At 49.5% G+C, this 19,840-nt stretch overlaps 1 protein-coding gene across 1 annotated transcript in view; it reads left to right on the forward strand.

Moving 5' to 3' along the window:
* The first annotated feature begins 4,303 nt into the window (after positions 1–4,303).
* The window catches only part of ELMO3 (engulfment and cell motility 3), a 987,719-nt gene continuing 972,182 nt past the window's right edge, over positions 4,304–19,840 (forward strand). Inside the window, exon 1 of the mRNA XM_030203739.1 lies at positions 4,304–4,631. Coding sequence (XP_030059599.1) covers positions 4,320–4,631 — 312 coding nt within the window. The 5' untranslated portion in view covers positions 4,304–4,319. The remainder of the gene's footprint in view (positions 4,632–19,840) is intronic.

Consider the following 19,840-nt stretch of genomic DNA (forward strand, 5'->3'; position numbering starts at 1 on the left):
TCCCTCCAGGAAAAGGATCTTCAGATCAACCTCCTGGAGCTCCGAGCGATCTGGAACGCACTGAAGGCTTTCAGAGATCGGCTGTCCTGTCAAATTATCCAAATTCGGACAGACAATCAGGTTGCAATGTATTACGTCAACAAGCAGGGGGGCACCGGATCTCGCCCCCTGTGTCAGGAAGCTGTCGGGATGTGGCGTTGGGCTTGCCAGTTCGGCATGCTCCTCCAAGCCACATACCTGGCAGGCGTAAACAACAGTCTGGCCGACAGACTGAGCAGAGTCATGCAACCACACGAGTGGTCGCTCCATTCCAGAGTGGTACGCAAGATCTTCCGAGAGTGGGGCACCCCCTCGGTGGACCTTTTCGCCTCTCAGACCAACCACAAGCTGCCTCTGTTCTGTTCCAGACTTCAGACACATGGCAGGCTAGCGTCGGATGCCTTTCTCCTTCATTGGGGGACCAGCCTCCTGTATGCTTATCCTCCCATACCTTTGGTGGGGAAGATCTTACTGAAGCTCAAGCAAGACCGCGGCACCATGATTCTGATCGCGCCCTTTTGGCCCCGTCAGATCTGGTTCCCTCTTCTTCTGGAGTTGTCCTCCGAAGAACCGTGGAGATTGGAGTGTTTTCCGACTCTCATTTCGCAGAATGACGGGGCGTTGCTGCACCCCAACCTTCAGTCTCTGGCTCACGGCCTGGATGTTGAGGGCGTAGACTTCGCTGCGTTGGGTCTGTCTGAGGGTGTCTCCCGTGTCTTGCTTGCCTCTAGGAAGGATTCCACTAAAAAGAGTTACTTTTTCAAGTGGAGGAGGTTTGTCGTTTGGTGTGAGAGCAAGGCCCTAGAACCTCGTTCTTGCCCTGCACAGAACCTGCTTGAATACCTTCTGCACTTATCAGTCTGGCCTCAAGACCAACTCAGTAAGGAATCACCTTAGTGCGATTAGTGCTTACCATTATCGTGTGGAAGGTAAAGCCATCTCTGGAGAGCCTTTAGTCGTTCGATTCATGAGAGGCTTGCTTTTGTCAAAGCCCCCTGTCAAGCCTCCTGCAGTGTCATGGGATCTCAACGTCGTCTTCACCCAGCTGATGAAACCTCCTTTTGAGCCACTGAATACCTGCCATCTGAAGTACTTGACCTGGAAGGTCATTTTCTTGGTGGCAGTTACTTCAGCTCGTAGGGTCAGTGAGCTTCAAGCCCTGGTAGCCCATGCTCCTTATACCAAATTTCATCACAACAGAGTAGTGCTCCGCACTCACCCAAAGTTCCTGCTGAAGGTGGTGTCGGAGTTCCATCTTAACCAGTCAATTGTCTTGCCAACATTCTTTCCCAGACCGCATACCCGCCCTGCTGAACGTCAGTTGCACACATTGGACTGCAAGAGAGCATTGGCCTTCTACTTGGAGCGGACACAGCCCCACAGACAGTCCGCCCAATTGTTTGTTTCTTTTGACCCTAACAGGATAGGGGTCGCTGTCGGGAAACGCACCATCTCCAATTGGCTAGCAGATTGCATTTCCATCACTTATGCCCAGGCTGGGCTGAATCTGGAGGGCCATGTCACGGCTCACAGTGTCAGAGCCATGGCAGCGTCGGTGGCTCACTTGAAGTCAGCCACTATTGAAGAGATTTGCAAGGCTGCGACGTGGTCATCTGTCCACACATTCACATCACATTACTGTCTCCAGCAGGATACCCGACGCGACAGTCGGTTTGGGCAGTCGGTGCTGCAGAATCTGTTTGGGGTGTAAATCCAACTCCACCCTCCAGGATCCGAATTTATTCTGGTCAGGCTGCACTCTCAAGTTAGTTGATCTTCGTAGGTTAATTTCTGTTATGCCTCGCCGTTGCGAGGTTCAATTGACCTGGGTTCTTGTTTTGAGTGAGCCTGAGAGCTAGGGATACCCCAGTCGTGAGAACAAGCAGCCTGCTTGTCCTCGGAGAAAGTGAATGATACATACCTGTAGCAGGTGTTCTCCGAGGACAGCAGGCTGATTGTTCTCACCTACCCTCCCTCCTCCCCTTTGGAGTTGCGATTCATCATTTTTGCTTGTCATTCAACTGAGCGGGAAAGGTACCCGAGATACAAATCAAAGTAGGGTATACACAAAAAGCAGAAAATATGAGTTATCTTGTTGGGCAGACTGGATGGACCGTGCAGGTCTTTTTCTGCCGTCATCTACTATGTTACTATGTGCCAGTTTCTGTTCACAGGGCTGGTCTTAGGCAGGGGCAACAGGGGCTGTTACACTGGGCCTTGCGGCGGCTTTGGCATCTCCCTCCCACTCCCTGCTACTTGTGATCTAACTGCTTTGCCTCTCCTCTGCCGAGCCGCAGGGTGCTCTCCTGGTGCATACCTGAAGCCACCCTGGTTGTCTAGTGGATTCATTGGGGCAGGAAAGATCCCCAGCAGCTATCAAGCCCTGGTAGCTCATGCTCGGGAGGATTGTGCCTGAGCACTTGTTTGACAGCCCAGACCTGTCAAACACAGGGTCTTGGAGGTTCGTGGGACCACCAGACCCCAAACAGCATGGCCCTGGTGGTCTAGTACCACCACCCTGAGCCAGCGACATGGGGGCTAGAGGTCCGGTGGACCTCCAGTCCCCCAACACGTTATTGGGGTGAGGGGGGGGGGGGGCTGGAGATCCAGTTGGTCTCCAGCCCAATAAACCCAAGAATCCCCACAAGTAAAGCCCTGGTGGCCGCGAATCAAACCCCCCTGACCTGGTGGTGTAGCGGCCCTCTTCCCTGCCCTCCATACCTTTGTTGGAGGAGGGAGAAAGATTTTCGAGGCGGTGCTGCTGGAAGAGGAGGGAGTCTCTCTCTCCTCCAACAAAGGTACGGGGGGCAGAGAAGGGGGCTGCTAGAGCACCGGGGGGGGGGGGGGGGTTGATTCACGGTCCACTGGGCAACCAGGCCTTCACTTGGTGGATGCTAAGAGGGGTTGGGGAGTTAGAGACCCACTGGATCTTCAGCCCCCCCTGAACTCGTGTCAGGGTGGGTCGGGGGGACTAGAGGTCCACTGGACCTCCAGCCCCCTTGTCGCTAAGGGGGGGGCCTGCTAGCATGCTGGACAGGGCTCACCATTCCTCCCCAATAGTCTGCAAACCCTAACGCCAGCTCCTATCTGGCATAGGGTTTGCCGCGGACAGCGCTGCAATGTTTGGCACGTTACTCGCTGAGCATTGCGGAGGAAAAGGTTTAGCATGCATTTACATACCACTGGCATAGGGTTTGCCGTGGACAGCGCTCCAATGTTGCTCGCTGATCATTGGAGAGGAATAGGTTTAGCATGTGTTTGCATACCACTTGCGCTAAGAGCCCTGTTTCCAGTGTTGCCAGGTGGGCGGTTTTACCGCCCAATTGGGCGGTTTTCCGCGACCCGCCGCGGGAAATTTTTGCCCGCGGCGGGTTGCGGTTTTTTGGGCTGCTTTTTGGGCTTCAGGGCGGTTTTTTGGGCGGCTTTTTCGGCCGCGGGGGGCGGGGTTAATGACGTTTTGGGCGGGACCGGTGACGTGGGAGGCGGGGCCGATGACGGGGGAGGCAGGGCCGGTGACGGGGAGGCGGGGCCGGTCACGGCGGGGGCGGGGTTGATGATGGCGGGGGTGATGACGCGGGGGTGGGGGTGTCAGGGGCGGGGTTTGAGTTTGGGCGGTTTTTGTGCAGGATTGGGTGGGAAAAAAATTTTCCACCTGGCAACACTGCCTGTTTCACATGCATTTGCATGCTAGTTACATTCAGAGCCCGAACACATTGTTTCATACGCTCGGGGGGGGGGGGGGGGGGGGGGGGCTTTGATCATGGGGCGATAGCAAACGCAGAAATAGCCTCTAGCACCCGCAGTTGTTTCTGATCATCTGTCTATAAGTTTGTAACCAAGACAATGGAGGGTTTAGTCCTCCACTACACTTAAGTCAGTAGTTGGTATTCCTCCCAATATGGTCAGATTAGAACAAAACGCAGAAAAATTACGACCACCTCGGAGGTGGTGTTCAGGGGTTTGTTGAGTGGTTTTGCGTCTTTTTTTTTTTCTTTTTAGAAGCAGAAGGGAAGTCCGTGTAGCCTCCACTACTGAAAGCGAAGAAATAAATGAGAGCGAGTCCTCGCGAGACTGAAAGTCAAAGCTCACAGCTGTGCTTAAATACGGGACGGGTACAATGCGTGCTTACGGCGAAACTCTTGTGCTCATAACCAAGGCACGTCTACAACCCTTCAACTTCCCAATACTCAACTGCATGCTGTTAGTGTTGAGCATTGGAAAGATTTTTTCCTGCTCTGTTCCCGGGGAATTTCCCGGTGTGTTTCAGCAGCGCTGGAGTTATGAGAATCGACTCGGCTCCTGCACTCACACTTTGCCTACAAACAATACAAGTTACAACCTGTTTTGCTTTACCGGCGTCCCGCCCTCCTCTTGACTTGTCCTGTGTTGTTCACTTCCTTCCTCTAGCTCCTCTTCTCCGCTCGGCGCTCTCCGGCCTGACAGCCTCCCGCTCCTCTTCTAATGCGACTTCCTGTTTCCTGGCAAAGCGGGACGAGGTTGAGGAAAAGACGTTGCTTCTGAGGTGGTGGGACACCGGAGAAATACAGGGTTCGGTCAGACGGTCACGGGTGACGTGCAAGATAAGTTGGAAGGTAGGACACCGGGGTGGGGAGTGTCAGAATGAGGGACAGGTGTAGTGTGGATGCGGAGGAGAGGCACCGGCGTGAAGAGGAGTGTGAGAGCAGTCGAAAATGTGCGTGACTCGGAATCGTATAAATCCCTTCTGTACTCAGTGTATATCGTAAATTCTCCAGTATCCACAAATTGTGCACTTTAATTCCCTAGTTTCTCTAAACTTAACTCACCAAGGTTGCCTGTTCCTGAGGGTTGTGGATTTTCCCTGGAGTCGAAAGCATTCTGTCAGTGGTTTCTAGGTGTAATGCATTATAGCTGTGTTTGTGGGTTATAACCACTAGTGAGGGTTTAAGTACTGTCTTTGGGAGCTGTTCGAGGGTGGAAAGATTAAGCATAAGGGTTACTACCATGTAAGAGGGGTTAAGCACAGTCAAAGCTGGTAGCAGGAGAGGAGTTAAGCACTGTTCGGATTTAATACAGTATTCCCTTTACATTCTCTTTGCTCTTTTGTCCACTGCACTCCTACTTTTCTCTCTGTCAGGGGGCTCAAAATGTAATGCTGATGCAGGGCTGATGAGAGACACTGCCAGGCCCGTGGCAGGACCATTTCCCCTCCTACCTGGGCTGCAAGGCTGCCCCCAACATTTGGGCCGCCGCCCCCTTACCTTCCAGTGCCTGACTGTTACTCCCTCGGTGTGCCGGGACTGGGCTGGTGGCATTAATGCGATAACCCGGGTCACCACTATCCGTTACGGTCTAGGGACCCTAAAAGTTGGATGTCGGCTTTGGCTCTCATCTACGTTACATGTTCTGGGCCTGGGTCCACGTCATAGTGGCAGTGACAACCACATTAATACAATCATCTGGGTCCTGGCACACAGGAGCAGGAGAGAGACATACCTGGAAGCAGGCAGGCAGGAAGAAGCTTACTGGCGTCAGCCCCCCCCCCCTTGAAGAATTCCCCCCAGGGAATTTTGCCCACCCCCTCTCTCAGCGGCCCAGCACTGATGCTAGAGGTGATTAGGGCCGGCTTTAGTGAGGCCAGAATGCTCAGAGGCTCTAGTGTGGGAGACAATGCGCACCAAGGATTAGTGCAAATAGCATGCAAATGTCAATTGGATGTTAATTAAGTCATTTCCTATTTCCTCCCAATGCTCAGAGAACAGTGCACAAAACAAAGCCTCCCTTACTGCTGAACAGTGGGGTAGCCAGAAGGCAATTTTTGGGTGGGCCAACAGGTTGGATGGGTGGGCACTAGACAGTGGTGTGCTGGTAAATGTTTAACAGGCTCTCTCCCCAGTCCACTTCTGCATCCCTCGTCCACCTCTGCATCCCCCCCCCCCCACCCCGTCCACCTCTGTGCCTCCCCTCAAAATTGCAGAGCTGGCTATAGCCGGGGAGAGAGCCTTGGGGGGGGGGGGGGGGGCAATGCATTACTCTCTCCAAGAAAAAAAAATTAAATGATCCCAGGTTCCAATCTAATTCATGTTTAATGTGGGATAAAATGCCACAAATAAATAAATATAAACTTTTAACGTTGAGCACCTGATTCTCAAAGTGGACATACTCCAAACACTATAATGAAAATAAAATGATTTTTTTCTACCTTTGTTGTCTGCTGACTTTGTTTTTTCTGATCATGCTGGCCCAGTATCTGATTCTGCTATCATCTGTCCTCTTAACTCCGTTTCCAGGGCTTCCTTTCCATTTATTTCTTTACTTTCCTCCTTTCTTCTTCATTTCTTGCCCTACATGTGTAAGTAAAAGCTGGGTGCTCCGCAGACTTGACTGTCCAGTGGATCCAGCTCCTGCCTATTTTCTCCATCCATGAGCAGTTTTTCTCCTTTCTTCGTTTTTCCTCATCGCCTTCCTCTCTCTTCCCTCCCCTCCATCCATGTCCAGCATTTCTTCTCTCCCTTCCCTCTCCTCCATCCATGTCCAGCATTTTTCCTCACCTCCCTCCATCCATGTCCAGCATTTCTCCTCTCTCCCCTCCATTCATGGTCATCTCACTTCCTCTCTCTTCCCTCCCCTCCATCCATGACATGTCCAGACTTTCTTCTCTGTCTCCTCCATCCATGTGCATCTCCTTCCTGTCATACCCTTCCCCTCCATCCATGTCCAACAATTCTTCTCTCTCCCTGCCCTTCCCTCCATCCACCCATGTCCAGCAACTCTCCTCTCCCCTGCCCTCCATCCATCCATATCCAGCAATTCTCTTCTCTCCCCTGCCCCCCTCTATCCATCGATACCTAGCAATTCTCTTCTCTTCCCTGCCCCCCTCTATCCATCCATACCTAGCAATTCTCTTCTCTCCCCTGTCCTCCTCCATCCATCCATACCTTAAATTCTCTTCTCTCCCCCGCCCCCCCCTATCCATCCATACTCAGCAATTCTCTTCTCTCCCCTGCCCTCCTCCTCTATCCATACCCAGCAATTCTCTTCTCTCCCCTGCCCCCCTCTATCCATCCATACCCAGCAATTCTCTCCCCTGCCCCCCTCTATCCATCCATACCCAGCAATTCTCTTCTCTCCCCTGCCCTCCCCTCCCGCTCCCATCCATGTCCAGCGATTCTCCTTCGCCCCCATCCTCCCCTCCCATTCATATCCACCTGTCTGCCCTCTTCTCCCCCTAACATCCCCCTTTCTCTTCCTGCTACAGTGCCACCCTGCGTGGTTTAAATCTTTTTTACCTCCGTTGAAGCGGCCTCGTTATTGAAAGCACTGCCCATCAAGCCTTCCCTTTGTGAGTTCGTTCCCTCAGTCCCGTCCTCGCGGAAAGAGGAAATGACGTCAGAAGGCGGGACTCTGAGTGAACGAACTCACAAAGGGAAGGCTTGATGAGCAGGGCTTTAAATGACGCGGCCGCTTCGACGGAGGTAAAAAAGATTTATACCCCGAGGAGATGTTGGGTGGCTGGGCCTGGAGGGAAAGTGGCTTGGCCTGGGTCCATCCAGGCCCGCCCGTTGCAACGCCCCTGCTGCTGAAAACCGAACACCTGCTTAGAGCAGGCGTTAGGGTGTTTTCTTTAAAATCTGCCAGTTTTTATTTAATTTGGAAGCAGAAGGAAACCTGTACAAGCCTCTGAATGCTGATATTGAGAGACAAATGTGTGTGAATCAGAGCAAACCCGAAAGTGAAAGCACATATTGGTGCCTGTTTCCTGTGCTTAAATATGCCTTCAATAAAAAAATAAAATTGAAAAGCTTATATTTAAAGGCGCAGAAAGCAGACACTAATGTTTGATTCATTTTGGTTTGTCTGGCGCATACACACAAGAGCTGAGCTTACTGAGAATCTTATGCACCAAGCATGTTCTCTCCTTCCCCCCTCCCCCGTTTTTCACTTTTACAGAGTGCATATAATTTGAAGACCATTTCCTTTGAGCATTGGTGAGCTAGTTTTCTGAGCTGTTGGCTTTACCGTGGGAGTTTTGAGCATCGTCCAATGGTTTAAGGTATTAGGCCCTCCCCTCCCTGTGATATATGTGGCTCTGTTCCTACTATTTAGCTTTGACTTCACCTGTATTTGATCCCCATAGAAACTGCCACCCAAGGTAATTGGTCAGCCCTGCATCTTGTTCCTTTTTGATCCTCTGCCTGGATCCCTCTTCTGGCCACCCTCTTTCATCGACCCAGATCTGTAGAATTAATGGAACAGCAAAATATGAGTCTTGATGCCAATTCAAACTCATTAGAGTCATGCTACCTGTCTCTGGTGAGCAGAAATTGCTATGCCCAGGCTTGGGATGTACAGTTCCATTTCCCCTGCAATATTTGCTTCTTGATCTCATTCAGATTTGAGAGTGAAGTTGTATGATAGTAGTGTTAGTTCATTTGTTGGTCTTTATTTCAATGGACACTTTTAAAAAATGAAGAACAGCCCTAGTTCTCAAGATTAGTATACTCTCTACTCCAATCCTTCCAAATACCAAAACAATAACTTGTAATTTTAGTCCACATTTTCAAAGGATGCCGAAGGTGGTTTTCTGTATTATGGGCATTCAGGTACAGTAAGTTTGTTCCAACAAAGAATGCACAACTGAACGTCTGAGGCAATAGTAGACAGTGAGTAACTTGCTCAGTGAGGAGCTGATGTAATAAAGTGTGCTAGGCTTTATGCACAGCTTAGCTTGGCATTTGCTTCCAATTTGTTGTGCTACTGTGGGCACCTTATGTTAAAATTTGTTATTCTTCTGTGGTCAGTGTTAAGTGACCCACAGTTTTCTTTTGGTTTTGTTTGCTAGGATGGGCTTAAAAAAAGAAAAGCGAGGATAAGGAGCTGATGGGGAGGGTGTGCTGGGACTGTTGACAAAATTGTATCTGCACTCAGAGTTGCATGTGCATACATCCTGTGCAGATGTTGGAATGCTGTTCTGCCCTAAATATCTGGTATTGCAAAAAGTGTATTCATAGATATACATGCGTGCAACTCGTGAATGCTGCTACAATTTTTTTGTGTACAAGTAGGTGCTGCACCCTGTTTTGTGCACATTTTTGCGGTAAAGGTTATTTGCACAAAAATTGGTTACTACATTTGGCACAATTTTTTTTATGCATACATTATGGAAACCCTGTGCAGAGCTCTAATATACATCTTTCTGCATGGGCCCATGAGTGGCTCACATTATTCTCAAACTGAACCTTGGAGGAGCGGCCTAGTGGTTAGCGTGGTGTACTTTGGTCCTGGGGAACTGGGTTCGATTCCCCACTGCAGGCACAGGCAGCTCCTTGTGACTCTGGGCAAGTCACTTAACCCTCCATTGCCCCAGGCACAAATAAGTACCTGTATATAATATGTAAGCTGCATTGAACCTGCTATGAGTGGGAAAGCGCGGGGTACAAATGTAACAAAAAAAATTTTTTTTTGGTGTAGCTCACACTTTTTTTTTTCTAGTAGTAGCATAAACAAATTACCTTCAAGTACTCTAGGTATATTTTCCTTTTCCCTGGAGGGGGCATACAAGATAAGTTTTTGTACCTGGGAAGTCTGGGAATTTTCAGCAATCTTGTTTTCAGGCTTACAGTTCATCCTTTTGTTCAGATAAAAGGGAGCTTCTCCCTCTGGACCCTCCAGAAGTTCCCAATGATGCCTTTGAGGTCCATTTCTTGCAGCAGCAAGTAGGAGGATGTCTCTCCCTTTTTCTATGAGGAATGGACAGAATGACATCTGACCCAGTGGGTTTTGGGTGTCATAAGGCATGGTTACAAATTGGAGTTTTCCGAAACCCTAATGGAATCTTTAGTTGTGCCCTGTTGGGCTTCTGCCAAAATACCGGCAATCCAGACAACTCTTCAAAATCTTCATGACTCAGGTAGTTGTCCAAGTGCCTCCCAGCAAGTGGGGAACTGGAAGGGTCAATCTGTGTTTTCATTTGAAAAAAGAAGGAACACTTCATCCAGTCTTGAACCTCAAAGGAGTAACATAGTACATAGTAGATGACGGCAGAAAAAGACCTGCACGGTCCATCCAGTCTGCTCAAGAAGATAAATTCATATGTGCTACTTTTTATTTGTACTGTCCTCTTCAGGGCACAGGACCGTATAAGTCTGGCCAGCCCTATCCCCGCCTCCCACCACCAGCTCTGCACAGACCGTATAAGTCTGCCCAGCACTATCCCTGCCTCCCACCACCGGCTCTGGCACAGACCGTATAAGTCTGCCCAGCACTAGTCCCGCCTCCCAACCACCAGCCCTGCACAGACCGTATAAGTCTGCCCAGCACTAGCCTCGCCTCCCAACCCCAGCTCTGCCACCCATTCTAGGCTAAGCTCCTGAGGATCCCTTAATTCTGCAACAGGATTCCTTTATGTTTATCCCATGCATGTTTGAATTCCGTTACCCGTTTTCATCTCCACCACCTCCCGCGGGAGGCATTCCATGCATCCACCACCCTTTCTGTGAAAAAATACTTCCTGACATTCTTCTTGAGTCTGCCCCCCCTTCAATCTCATTTCATGCCCTCTCGTTCTACCGCCTTCCCATCTCTGGAAAAGGTTTGTTTGCGGATTAATACCTTTCAAATATTTGAACGTCTGTATCATATCACCCCTGTTCCTCCCTTCCTCCAGGGCACACACGTTCAGATTACATAAGATTTTTTTTTTTTTTGTTACATTTGTACCCCGCGCTTTCCCACTCATGGCAGGCTCAATGCGGCAGGCAATGGAGGGTTAAGTGACTTGCCCAGAGTCACAAGGAGCTGCCTGTGCCAGGAATTGAACTCAGTTCCTCAGGACCAAAGTCCACCACCCTAACCACTAGGCCACTCCTCCACTATTACATAAGAACATACAAATAGCCATACTGGGTCAGACCAATGGTCTATCTAGCCCAGTAAAATGTTCTAGCAGTGGTCAATCCAAGTCATAAGTACTTGGCAGAAACCCAAATAGAAGCAGCATTCCATGCTACCAATCCCAGGTCCAGCAGTGGCTTCCCCATGTCTGTCTCAATAGCAAAAAATTGACTTTTCCTCCAGGAACTTGTCCAAACCTTTTTTTAAACCCAGATACGCTAAACCATGTTACCACATCCTCTGGCTTCGAGTTCCAGAGCTTAACTATTTGTTGATTGAAAAAAATATTTCCTCCTGTTTGTTTTAGAAGTATTATTTGTAACAGTTCTGAAATTCTAATTCCGTTATTATGATTGCCATGATATTCTTATGCACTTATTTGTAACAATGAAATTCTAATTCGATTAATGTGATTATTGTTTAACATATTGTAAGCCACATTGAGCCTGCAAATAGGTGGGAAAATGTGGGATACAAATGCAGCAAACAAATAAATAAATAAAATTTCCATGTAGTTTCATTGACTATCCACTAGTCTTGTACTTTTTGAAAGAGTAAAAAATCAATTTACTTTTACCTGTTTTACACAACTCAGTATTTTGTAGACCTCAATCATATCTCCCCCTCAGCTGACTCTTTTCCAAGCTTAAAGAGCCTAATCTCTTTAATCTTTCCTTATATGAGAGGAATTCCATCCCCTTTATCATTTTGGTTGCTCTTCTTTGAACCTTTTCTAATTGCATAGTATCTTTCTTTTGAGCATACGGCAAACAGATTTGAACATACTAGTCAAGGTGAGGTGGCACCATGGAATGATACAGAGGCATTATAGTATTTTGGTCTTATTTACCATCCCTTTCCTAATAATTCCTAGCATCCTGTTTGCATTTTTTGGCTGCTGCCACACAGTGGATAGAAGGTTTCTGCATATTGTCTGCAACGACACCTAGATCTTTTTCTTGGGTGCTGGTCCCAAAGGGTAGACCCTAGCATCAGGGAACTATGATAAGGATTATTGTTCCCAATGTGCATTACTTTGCATTTGTTGACATTAAATTTCATCTGCCATTTGGATGCCCATCTTCCAATTTCCTAAGGTCTTTCTACAATTTTTCATTGTCTGCATGTGTTTTAACAACCTTGAATAGCTTTTTTTGTGATCTGCAAATTTAATCACTTGTTCTGATTTCCAGATCATTTATAAATATGTTAAATAGCACCGGTCCTGTTACAGATCCCTGCGGCACTCTACTATTCACCCTCCTCCATTGAGAGAAATAGCCATTTAACCCTACCTTCCATTTTCTGTTCAATAACCAATTCCTAGTCCACAACAGAACATTGCCTGCAGTCCCATGACTCTTTAACTGCAGTGGCAGAGGAGTTGGGTGCCCTTCCTCTGGGACAGAGGCTTCCTCCCAGACTACCAGGTGTATTGAAACAGGTAAAAGGAAGTATACACTCTGGATAGCATCAGGTGGCTCTCCTGAGTACTTCTCCCCCAAGATTTTGAGGATTGTGTATCACCTCTATCAGTCTTTGGACCCTTGGCAGGGAGGCAGTCATACCCACAATCCATAGCAAAGATGTGGTTAGGCTCCTATTGCCCTTGGGGGAGAGGGAATTCTGCCATCAGGTGAGACATCCATAAGGGGGAGTATTCAGCTCTGCAAGCAGTTTTTATATGTAAGAGGAAGAAACATGGAAGAGCAGGACATCATGGCATTTAAGCACAGTTTATAGTTTATTAAAACTTGTTATACCGCCCAACCTGACTCGCAGAACTGGGCGGTTTGCAATCTAAAAACAAATGATAAGAGTTAGGAAAGGAACTCCATAATGTTTTAATGTTGATAAGAAAGAGTGTAAAGCAATGAAACTAGGGTACTCACAACAAGACAAACTAAAATAAAGGAGGAGAGAGGGGAAAGGAACCAAGGTAGGAGGAGGGAGAGAGAGAAAGCAAAGGGAAGTAGGAACAAAGGAAGGGGAGGGTAGGCTAGGGGGTAGTGACAGTAATGCCAAATTCTATCTACTTACCATAATTCCCATGGAGGGAATTAAGAAACTTGCTGGGATTACATGTTGGATACGCTATTGAAGTATATTTATGTTTAATAAAATTTGATATGCCACTCTTATCTGAACAAGCAGATCAGTATGGTTAACAATAAAATATACTATGTAAAAAGTGGAGGAGTGGCCTAGTGGTTAGGGTGGTGGACTTTGGTCCTGGGGAACTGAGGAACTGAGTTCGATTCCCACTTCAGGCACAGGCAGCTCCTTGTGACTCTGGGCAAGTCACTTAACCCTCCATTGCCCATGTAAGCCGCATTGAGCCTGCCATGAGTGGGAAAGCGCGGGGTACAAATGTAAAAAAAAAAAAAAAAAAACTTTCATACCAAGAACGTGTGTACAGTAAAAAACAAAAAGGTCAGGTAATTCAATCTTTGAATTTTTCCTAGTGCTGATGCCCCAAAATCTGGGAGAAGTAAAAGGTTTAAAAATGACTTGAAAGTTCACTGTGGATGGTGGGGGTGGGGGTGGGGGGGGGGGGGGAGAGAAAGTAGAAAGCAACATCTCAGATTCAAGGTGGGCCAATTCAGGGGCGTGTAAACAGGGTGGTGGGAATCAAGTGATCTGAGTGTTCTCCGAGGACCAAGCAGGCTGCTTGTTCTCACTGATGGGTGAAGTCCACGGCAGCCCTCCAATCGGAACTTCAGTAGCAAAGGCCTTTGCTAGTCCTCGCGCGCGCATGCGCGGCTGTCTTCCCGCCCGAACCGGCTCGTGTTCATCAGTCTTCTTTTGTCCGCGCTCGGTACGGTCGTGTTTGCGCAATTCGCGCCCCTTAAGTTGACCGCGCGTCTTTTTGACTTTTCGATTCTTTAAAAAAAAAAAAAAAAAAGGGATTTCGGAGAAAGGCCTTTCGGTCTTTTTCCACTTCCCGTATTTCCAGTTTTTGCCCCGTTTAGTTTCCTTTCGTTTTCGGGGTAGGCCCTTTTGAGGCCTCGGGTCGAGTTTTTTCTCTCCCTCTTTTTGGTGCCTTACCGCAATTACGAGTTTTGATTTCGCCGGCGTGATTTTTCCGCCCATGTCATCGAAGTCTCCCAGCGGCTTCAAGAAGTGCGCCCAGGTAATCTCGCTCACTGATAGGCAAGCGTCGTGTCTTCAGTGTCTGGGGGCTGGGCACGCCTGCAGGCCTGTAGTCTTTGCGCCCTTTTACAGAAAAGGACTCAGGTAGCGAGATTGGCCCAGTGGAACGTGTTTTCTCGGGCTCTTCGTCGGCTTCTGCACCGGGAGTATCGAGTGCATCGACGTCGACAGCGTCAAGACCTCCGACCTCGGCGGCGACTGTATCGATTGCATCGAGCTGCGTCGGCGTCGGTGGTACCGGGACTTCCACTAGTTGCTGATGTCGTCGGACGGTGGTGCTTCGACTGGAGTGCAGGTGAGGGCTGTCCATTCCCCTGCTGGTGGCAGTGAGCCTTCGGGTGGGTCTCCCCTACCCTGAGGGCTCCTGCGGTACAGCCCCCCGAGACCGACCTTCTTCGGCCTCGGCCCCGAGGAAGCAACGATTGGATTCTACGTCCTCCTTGTCGGTACCGGGAAGTTCCGGTGACATGCTTCGTTTGAAAAAGTCAAAGAAGCATCGACACCGGTCTCCTTCCCAGCATCGGTACCGAGAGCTCTGGGTCGCCGAGGGAGTGGCACCCAGTAGGCATCGGCACCGGGAGGACCGCTCACCCTCTGTTCAGGAGGTGTCGATGCGCTCCACCTTGGACAGCCCGGAACAGCCTCCACGCCCGGAACAGACTCTGACTTCGACGCCTGCATCGGCTTCCATGTCTTTCTCCACAGCCGCACTGCACGAGAGTCTCCGGGCCATTCTCCCAGAGATCCTGGGAGAGCTATTGTGCCAGCTGGCCCCTTGCCCGGGGTGAGGTCTCCGGCATCGGTGCCGCTTGCGGTACCGACTGCGGTCGCCTCCCAGGAAGGCTCCCCGTCGGCGGAGGGAGCTTCGCCGGTGCGGGCGAGTGAGTCTACCTCTCGACGTTCACACTGTGGCCGTGGTTCCACGGAGTCGAGCCGGGCACGGCTTCAGACACAGGTCCGTGAACTTGTGTCTGATACCGATGGTGAGGCCTCGTGGGAGGAGGAGGAGGACATAGGTATTTCTCTGACGAGGAGTCTGATGGCCTTCCTTCTGAACCCACTCCCTCCCCTGAAAGGCAGCTTTCTCCTCCCGAAGTCTGTCTTTTGCGGCCTTTGTCCGGGAGATGTCTACGGCCATCCCCTTCCCGGTGGTTGTGGGGGACGAGCCCAGGGCTGAAATGTTTGAGCTCCTGGACTATCCTTCTCCACCTAAGGAAGCGTCCGCAGTACCCATGCATCATGTCCTGAAAAAGACATTGCTGGTGAACTGGACCAAGCCATTAAGTAATCCCCACATTCCCAAGAAGATCGAGTCCCAGTACCGGATCCATGGGGACCCAGAGCTGATGCGCACTCAGTTGCCTCACGACTCTGGAGTTGTGGATTTGGCCCTAAAGAAGGCTAAGAGTTCTAGGGAGCATGCTTCGGCGCCCCCGGGCAAAGACTCTAGAACCTTAGACTCCTTTGGGAGGAAGGCCTACCATTCCTCTATGCTCATGGCCAAAATTCAGTCTTACCAGCTCTACATGAGCATACACATGCGGAACAATGTGCAGCAGTTGGCGGGCTTGGTGGACAAGCTCCCTCCTGAGCAAGCCAAGCCATTTCAGGAGGTGGTCAGGCAGCTGAAGGCTTGCAGAAAATTCCTGGCCAGAGGGGTGTATGACACCTTTGATGTTGCGTCCAGGGCCGCTGCTCAGTGTGTGGTGATGCGCAGACTCTCATGGCTGCGTGCCTCCGACCTGGAGAATAGGATCCAGCAGCGGATTGCGGACTCACCTTGCCGTGTGGATAACATTTTTGGAGAGCAAGTCGAACAGGTGGTAGAGCAGCTCCACCAGCGGGATACCGCTTTCGACAAGTTCTCCCGCTGGCAGCCTTCAGCTTCTACCTCTTCAGGTAGACGATTTTTTTGGGGAAGGAAGACTGTTCCCTACTCTTCTGGTAAGCGTAGGTACAATCCTCCTTCTCGACAGCCTGCGGCCCAGGCTAAGCCCCAGCGCGCTCGCTCTCGTCAGCAGCGTGCGCCTCAGCAAGGCCCCTCGGCTCCCCAGCCAAAGCAAGGGACGAGCTTTTGACTGGCTCCAGCAGAGCATAGCCGACATCCAAGTGTCAGTGCCGGGCGACCTGCCGGTCGGAGGGAGGTTGAAAGTTTTTCACCAAAGGTGGCCTCTCATAACCTCCGATCAGTGGGTTCTCCAAATAGTCCGGCAAGGATACACCCTCAATTTGGCCTCAAAACCTCCAAATTGTCCACCGGGAGCTCAGTCTTACAGCTTCCAACACAAGCAGGTACTTGCAGAGGAACTCTCCGCCCTTCTCAGCGCCAATGCGGTCGAGCCCGTGCCATCCGGGCAGGAAGGGCTGGGATTCTATTCCAGGTACTTCCTTGTGGAAAAGAAAACAGGGGGGATGCGTCCCATCCTAGACCTAAGGGCCCTGAACAAATATCTGGTCAAGGAAAAGTTCAGGATGCTTTCCCTGGGCACCCTTCTTCCCATGATTCAGGAAAACGATTGGCTATGCTCTCTGGACTTGAAGGACGCCTACACTCACATCCCGATACTGCCAGCTCACAGACAGTATCTGCGATTTCAGCTGGGCACACGTCACTTCCAGTACTGTGTGCTACCCTTTGGGCTCGCCTCTGCGCCCAGAGTGTTCACTAAGTGCTTGGCTGTAGTAGCAGAGGCTCTTCGCAGGTTGGGGATACACGTGTTCCCCTATCTCGACGATTGGCTGGTGAAGAACGCATCCGAGGCAGGAGCTCTACAGTCCATGCAGATGACTATTCGCCTCCTGGAGCTACTGGGGTTTGTGATAAATTATCCAAAGTCCCATCTTCTCCCAGTACAGAGACTCGAATTCATAGGAGCTCTGCTGGATTCTCGGACGGCTCGTGCCTATCTCCCAGAGACGAGGGCCAACAACTTATTGTCCCTAGTCTCGCGGGTGCGAGCTTCCCAGCAGATCACAGCTCGGCAGATGTTGAGATTGCTGGGCCACATGGCCTCCACAGTTCATGTGACTCCCATGGCCCGCCTTCAGATGCGATCTACTCAGTGGACCCTAGCTTCCCAGTGGTTTCAGGCTGCTGGGGATCTAGAAGACGTGATCCACCTGTCCACGAGTTTTCTCAAATCCCTGTATTGGTGGACGATTTGGTCCAATTTGACTCTGGGACGTCCTTTCCAAATTCCTCAGCCACAAAAAGTGCTGACTACGGATGCGTCTCTCCTGGTGTGGGGAGCTCATGTCGATGGGCTTCACACCCAAGGAAGCTGGTCCCTCCAGGAATGCGATCTGCAGATCAATCTCCTGGAGTTGCGAGCGGTCTGGAACGCTCTGAAGGCTTTCAGAGATCGGCTGTCCCACCAAATTATCCAAATTCAGACAGACAACCAGGTTGCCATGTACTACATCAACAAGCAGGGGGGCACCGGATCTCGCCCCCTGTGTCAGGAAGCTGTCAGCATGTGGCTCTGGGCTCGCCGTCACGGCATGGTGCTCCAAGCCACATATCTGGCAGGCGTAAACAACAGTCTGGCCGACAGGTTGAGCAGGATTATGCAACCTGACGAGTGGTCGCTCAATTCCAAGGTAGTGCGACAGATCTTCCAGGTGTGGGGCACCCCCTTGGTGGATCTCTTCGCTTCTCGAACCAACCACAAAGTCCCTCAGTTCTGTTCCAGGCTTCAGGCTCACGGCAGACTGGCATTGGATGCCTTCCTCCTGGACTGGGGGGAGGGTCTACTGTATGCTTATCCTCCCATACCTCTGGTGGGGAAGACTTTGTTGAAACTCAAGCAAGACCGAGGCACCATGATTCTGATTGCTCCTTTTTGGCCGCGTCAGATCTGGTTCCCTCTTCTTCTGGAGTTATCCTCCGAAGAACCGTGGAGATTGGAGTGTTTTCTGACCCTCATCACACAGGATGAAGGGGCGCTTCTGCATCCCAACCTCCAGTCTCTGGCTCTGACTTTGCCTCTTTGGGTCTGTCAGAGGGTGTCTCCCGCGTCTTGCTTGCTTCCAGGAAAGATTCCACTAAGAGGAGTTACTTCTTTCTATGGAGGAGGTTTGCCGTCTGGTGTGACAGCAAGGCCCTAGATCCTCGCTCTTGTCCTACACAGACCCTGCTTGAATACCTTCTGCACTTGTCTGAGTCTGGTCTCAAGACCAACTCTGTAAGGGTTCACCTTAGCGCAATCAGTGCATACCATTACCGGGTGGAAGGTAAGCCAATCTCAGGACAGCCTTCACTGCACAACAGGAGATAGATTGGCCTTGAAGGGGGAGACAAACCAATTGTGTTTGAAATTTTTCCAGGTTACTGGACCCCTGCACACTAAAGTAAATTCTGACTTTAAAATAAAGTCCAAACTTCTCAACTTTCAGGCTAGAGGTTACTGGACCCCTGCACACTAAAGTAAATTCTGACTTTAAAATAAAGTCCAAACTTCTCAACTTTCAGGCTAGAGGTGAGATACCTGATTCTTTTCTTAAATTTAATGCTTATTGCTTAATGAATTAATTAATTAGCCCTATGAAACCTTTTCATTCTTTCTTTCTTTCTATCTTGTCCTACCAAGCTCTGATTGATAGGAAGAGAGAGGAGAGGCTGTTAAAACAGCATTGAATTCATTTGAGACTCAAAAGTAACATTTTACACAGCTGTAATTATTGGGAATATTTAGATTAAAAAGTTATATTCTTAGACAATTTTAAAGGTTAATTCAATTGGAAATTCTTTGGTCCTGGTCCCACCCAGCTACAGAATTCCCTTGATAAAACAGCAGTTAGCTGACACTTGGGGACTTATAATCCCACCCACCCCAGGGTTTGCCACTCATTTATACACAAACCAGTCCTCATTAACTTTACCCAATCATATACACAGGCAGTCTTGCAGGCTATTACTCCAACATAGTACACCTGTTCATACCCATTTTAACCAATCAGGATGACTTTTATTCTCTGCAATAATTGTGATGCTTTAGTTTCAAGGCCAATCATCTGGAGACTTAAAGCGTGTCCTATCTGTCTTCAGCTATCTACTTTAAAACAAGAGCTCTGTAAAGTAATGCAAGAATTAGAAGCAATTAAAGCAACTTATAGGACTGTGCAGAATCATAACTCCTCACCACTGCCTCAAAGAATAAAACCACATAAGAGCAGATGGTTCACAGTAGGCTCGGGCAGACTTCATCATGTGACACAGAAGCATCCGCCCGCACAAGTGTTGCCACTACAAAATTCTTTTGCTCCACTACAGCACTCTGATGTTCCTGAAAATAAAACTGAAGCAGAAAAAGAAGAAAAAGCAAGGAAGGGGGAACAAAAATATGAGAAGGTACCCAAAGAAAAAACACCCTCACAAATCACTAAAACCAAAACACATACTAGGAAATGTACATGGAAAGCGATGACCACAAATGCTCGCAGTCTAAGCAATAAAATTCCTGACCTTCAAGCCCTGATTTTGGAGTCTGACTTGGACATAGTTGCAGTCACAGAGACATGGCTCAATGGTTCCCATGAATGGGATGTAAACATACCAGGCTATAATCTTTTTAGGAAGGATAGAGAGGGACGTACAGGTGGAGGAGTAGCTCTGTATGTGAGAAATGATATCCCAGCGACTGAAATGACAGGGAACTGGGGAAAGGAAGAAGCGATATGGATCACCTTAAAAAGAGAGGATAGATCCTTGGTCCACGTGGGTGTTGTCTATAGACCCCCGACACAATTGGAAGAACTAGATAAAGATCTGATCGCT

This window comes from Microcaecilia unicolor, chromosome 5 (genome assembly GCF_901765095.1).
Source record: "Microcaecilia unicolor chromosome 5, aMicUni1.1, whole genome shotgun sequence".
NCBI classification, from domain to species: Eukaryota; Metazoa; Chordata; class Amphibia; order Gymnophiona; family Siphonopidae; genus Microcaecilia; species Microcaecilia unicolor.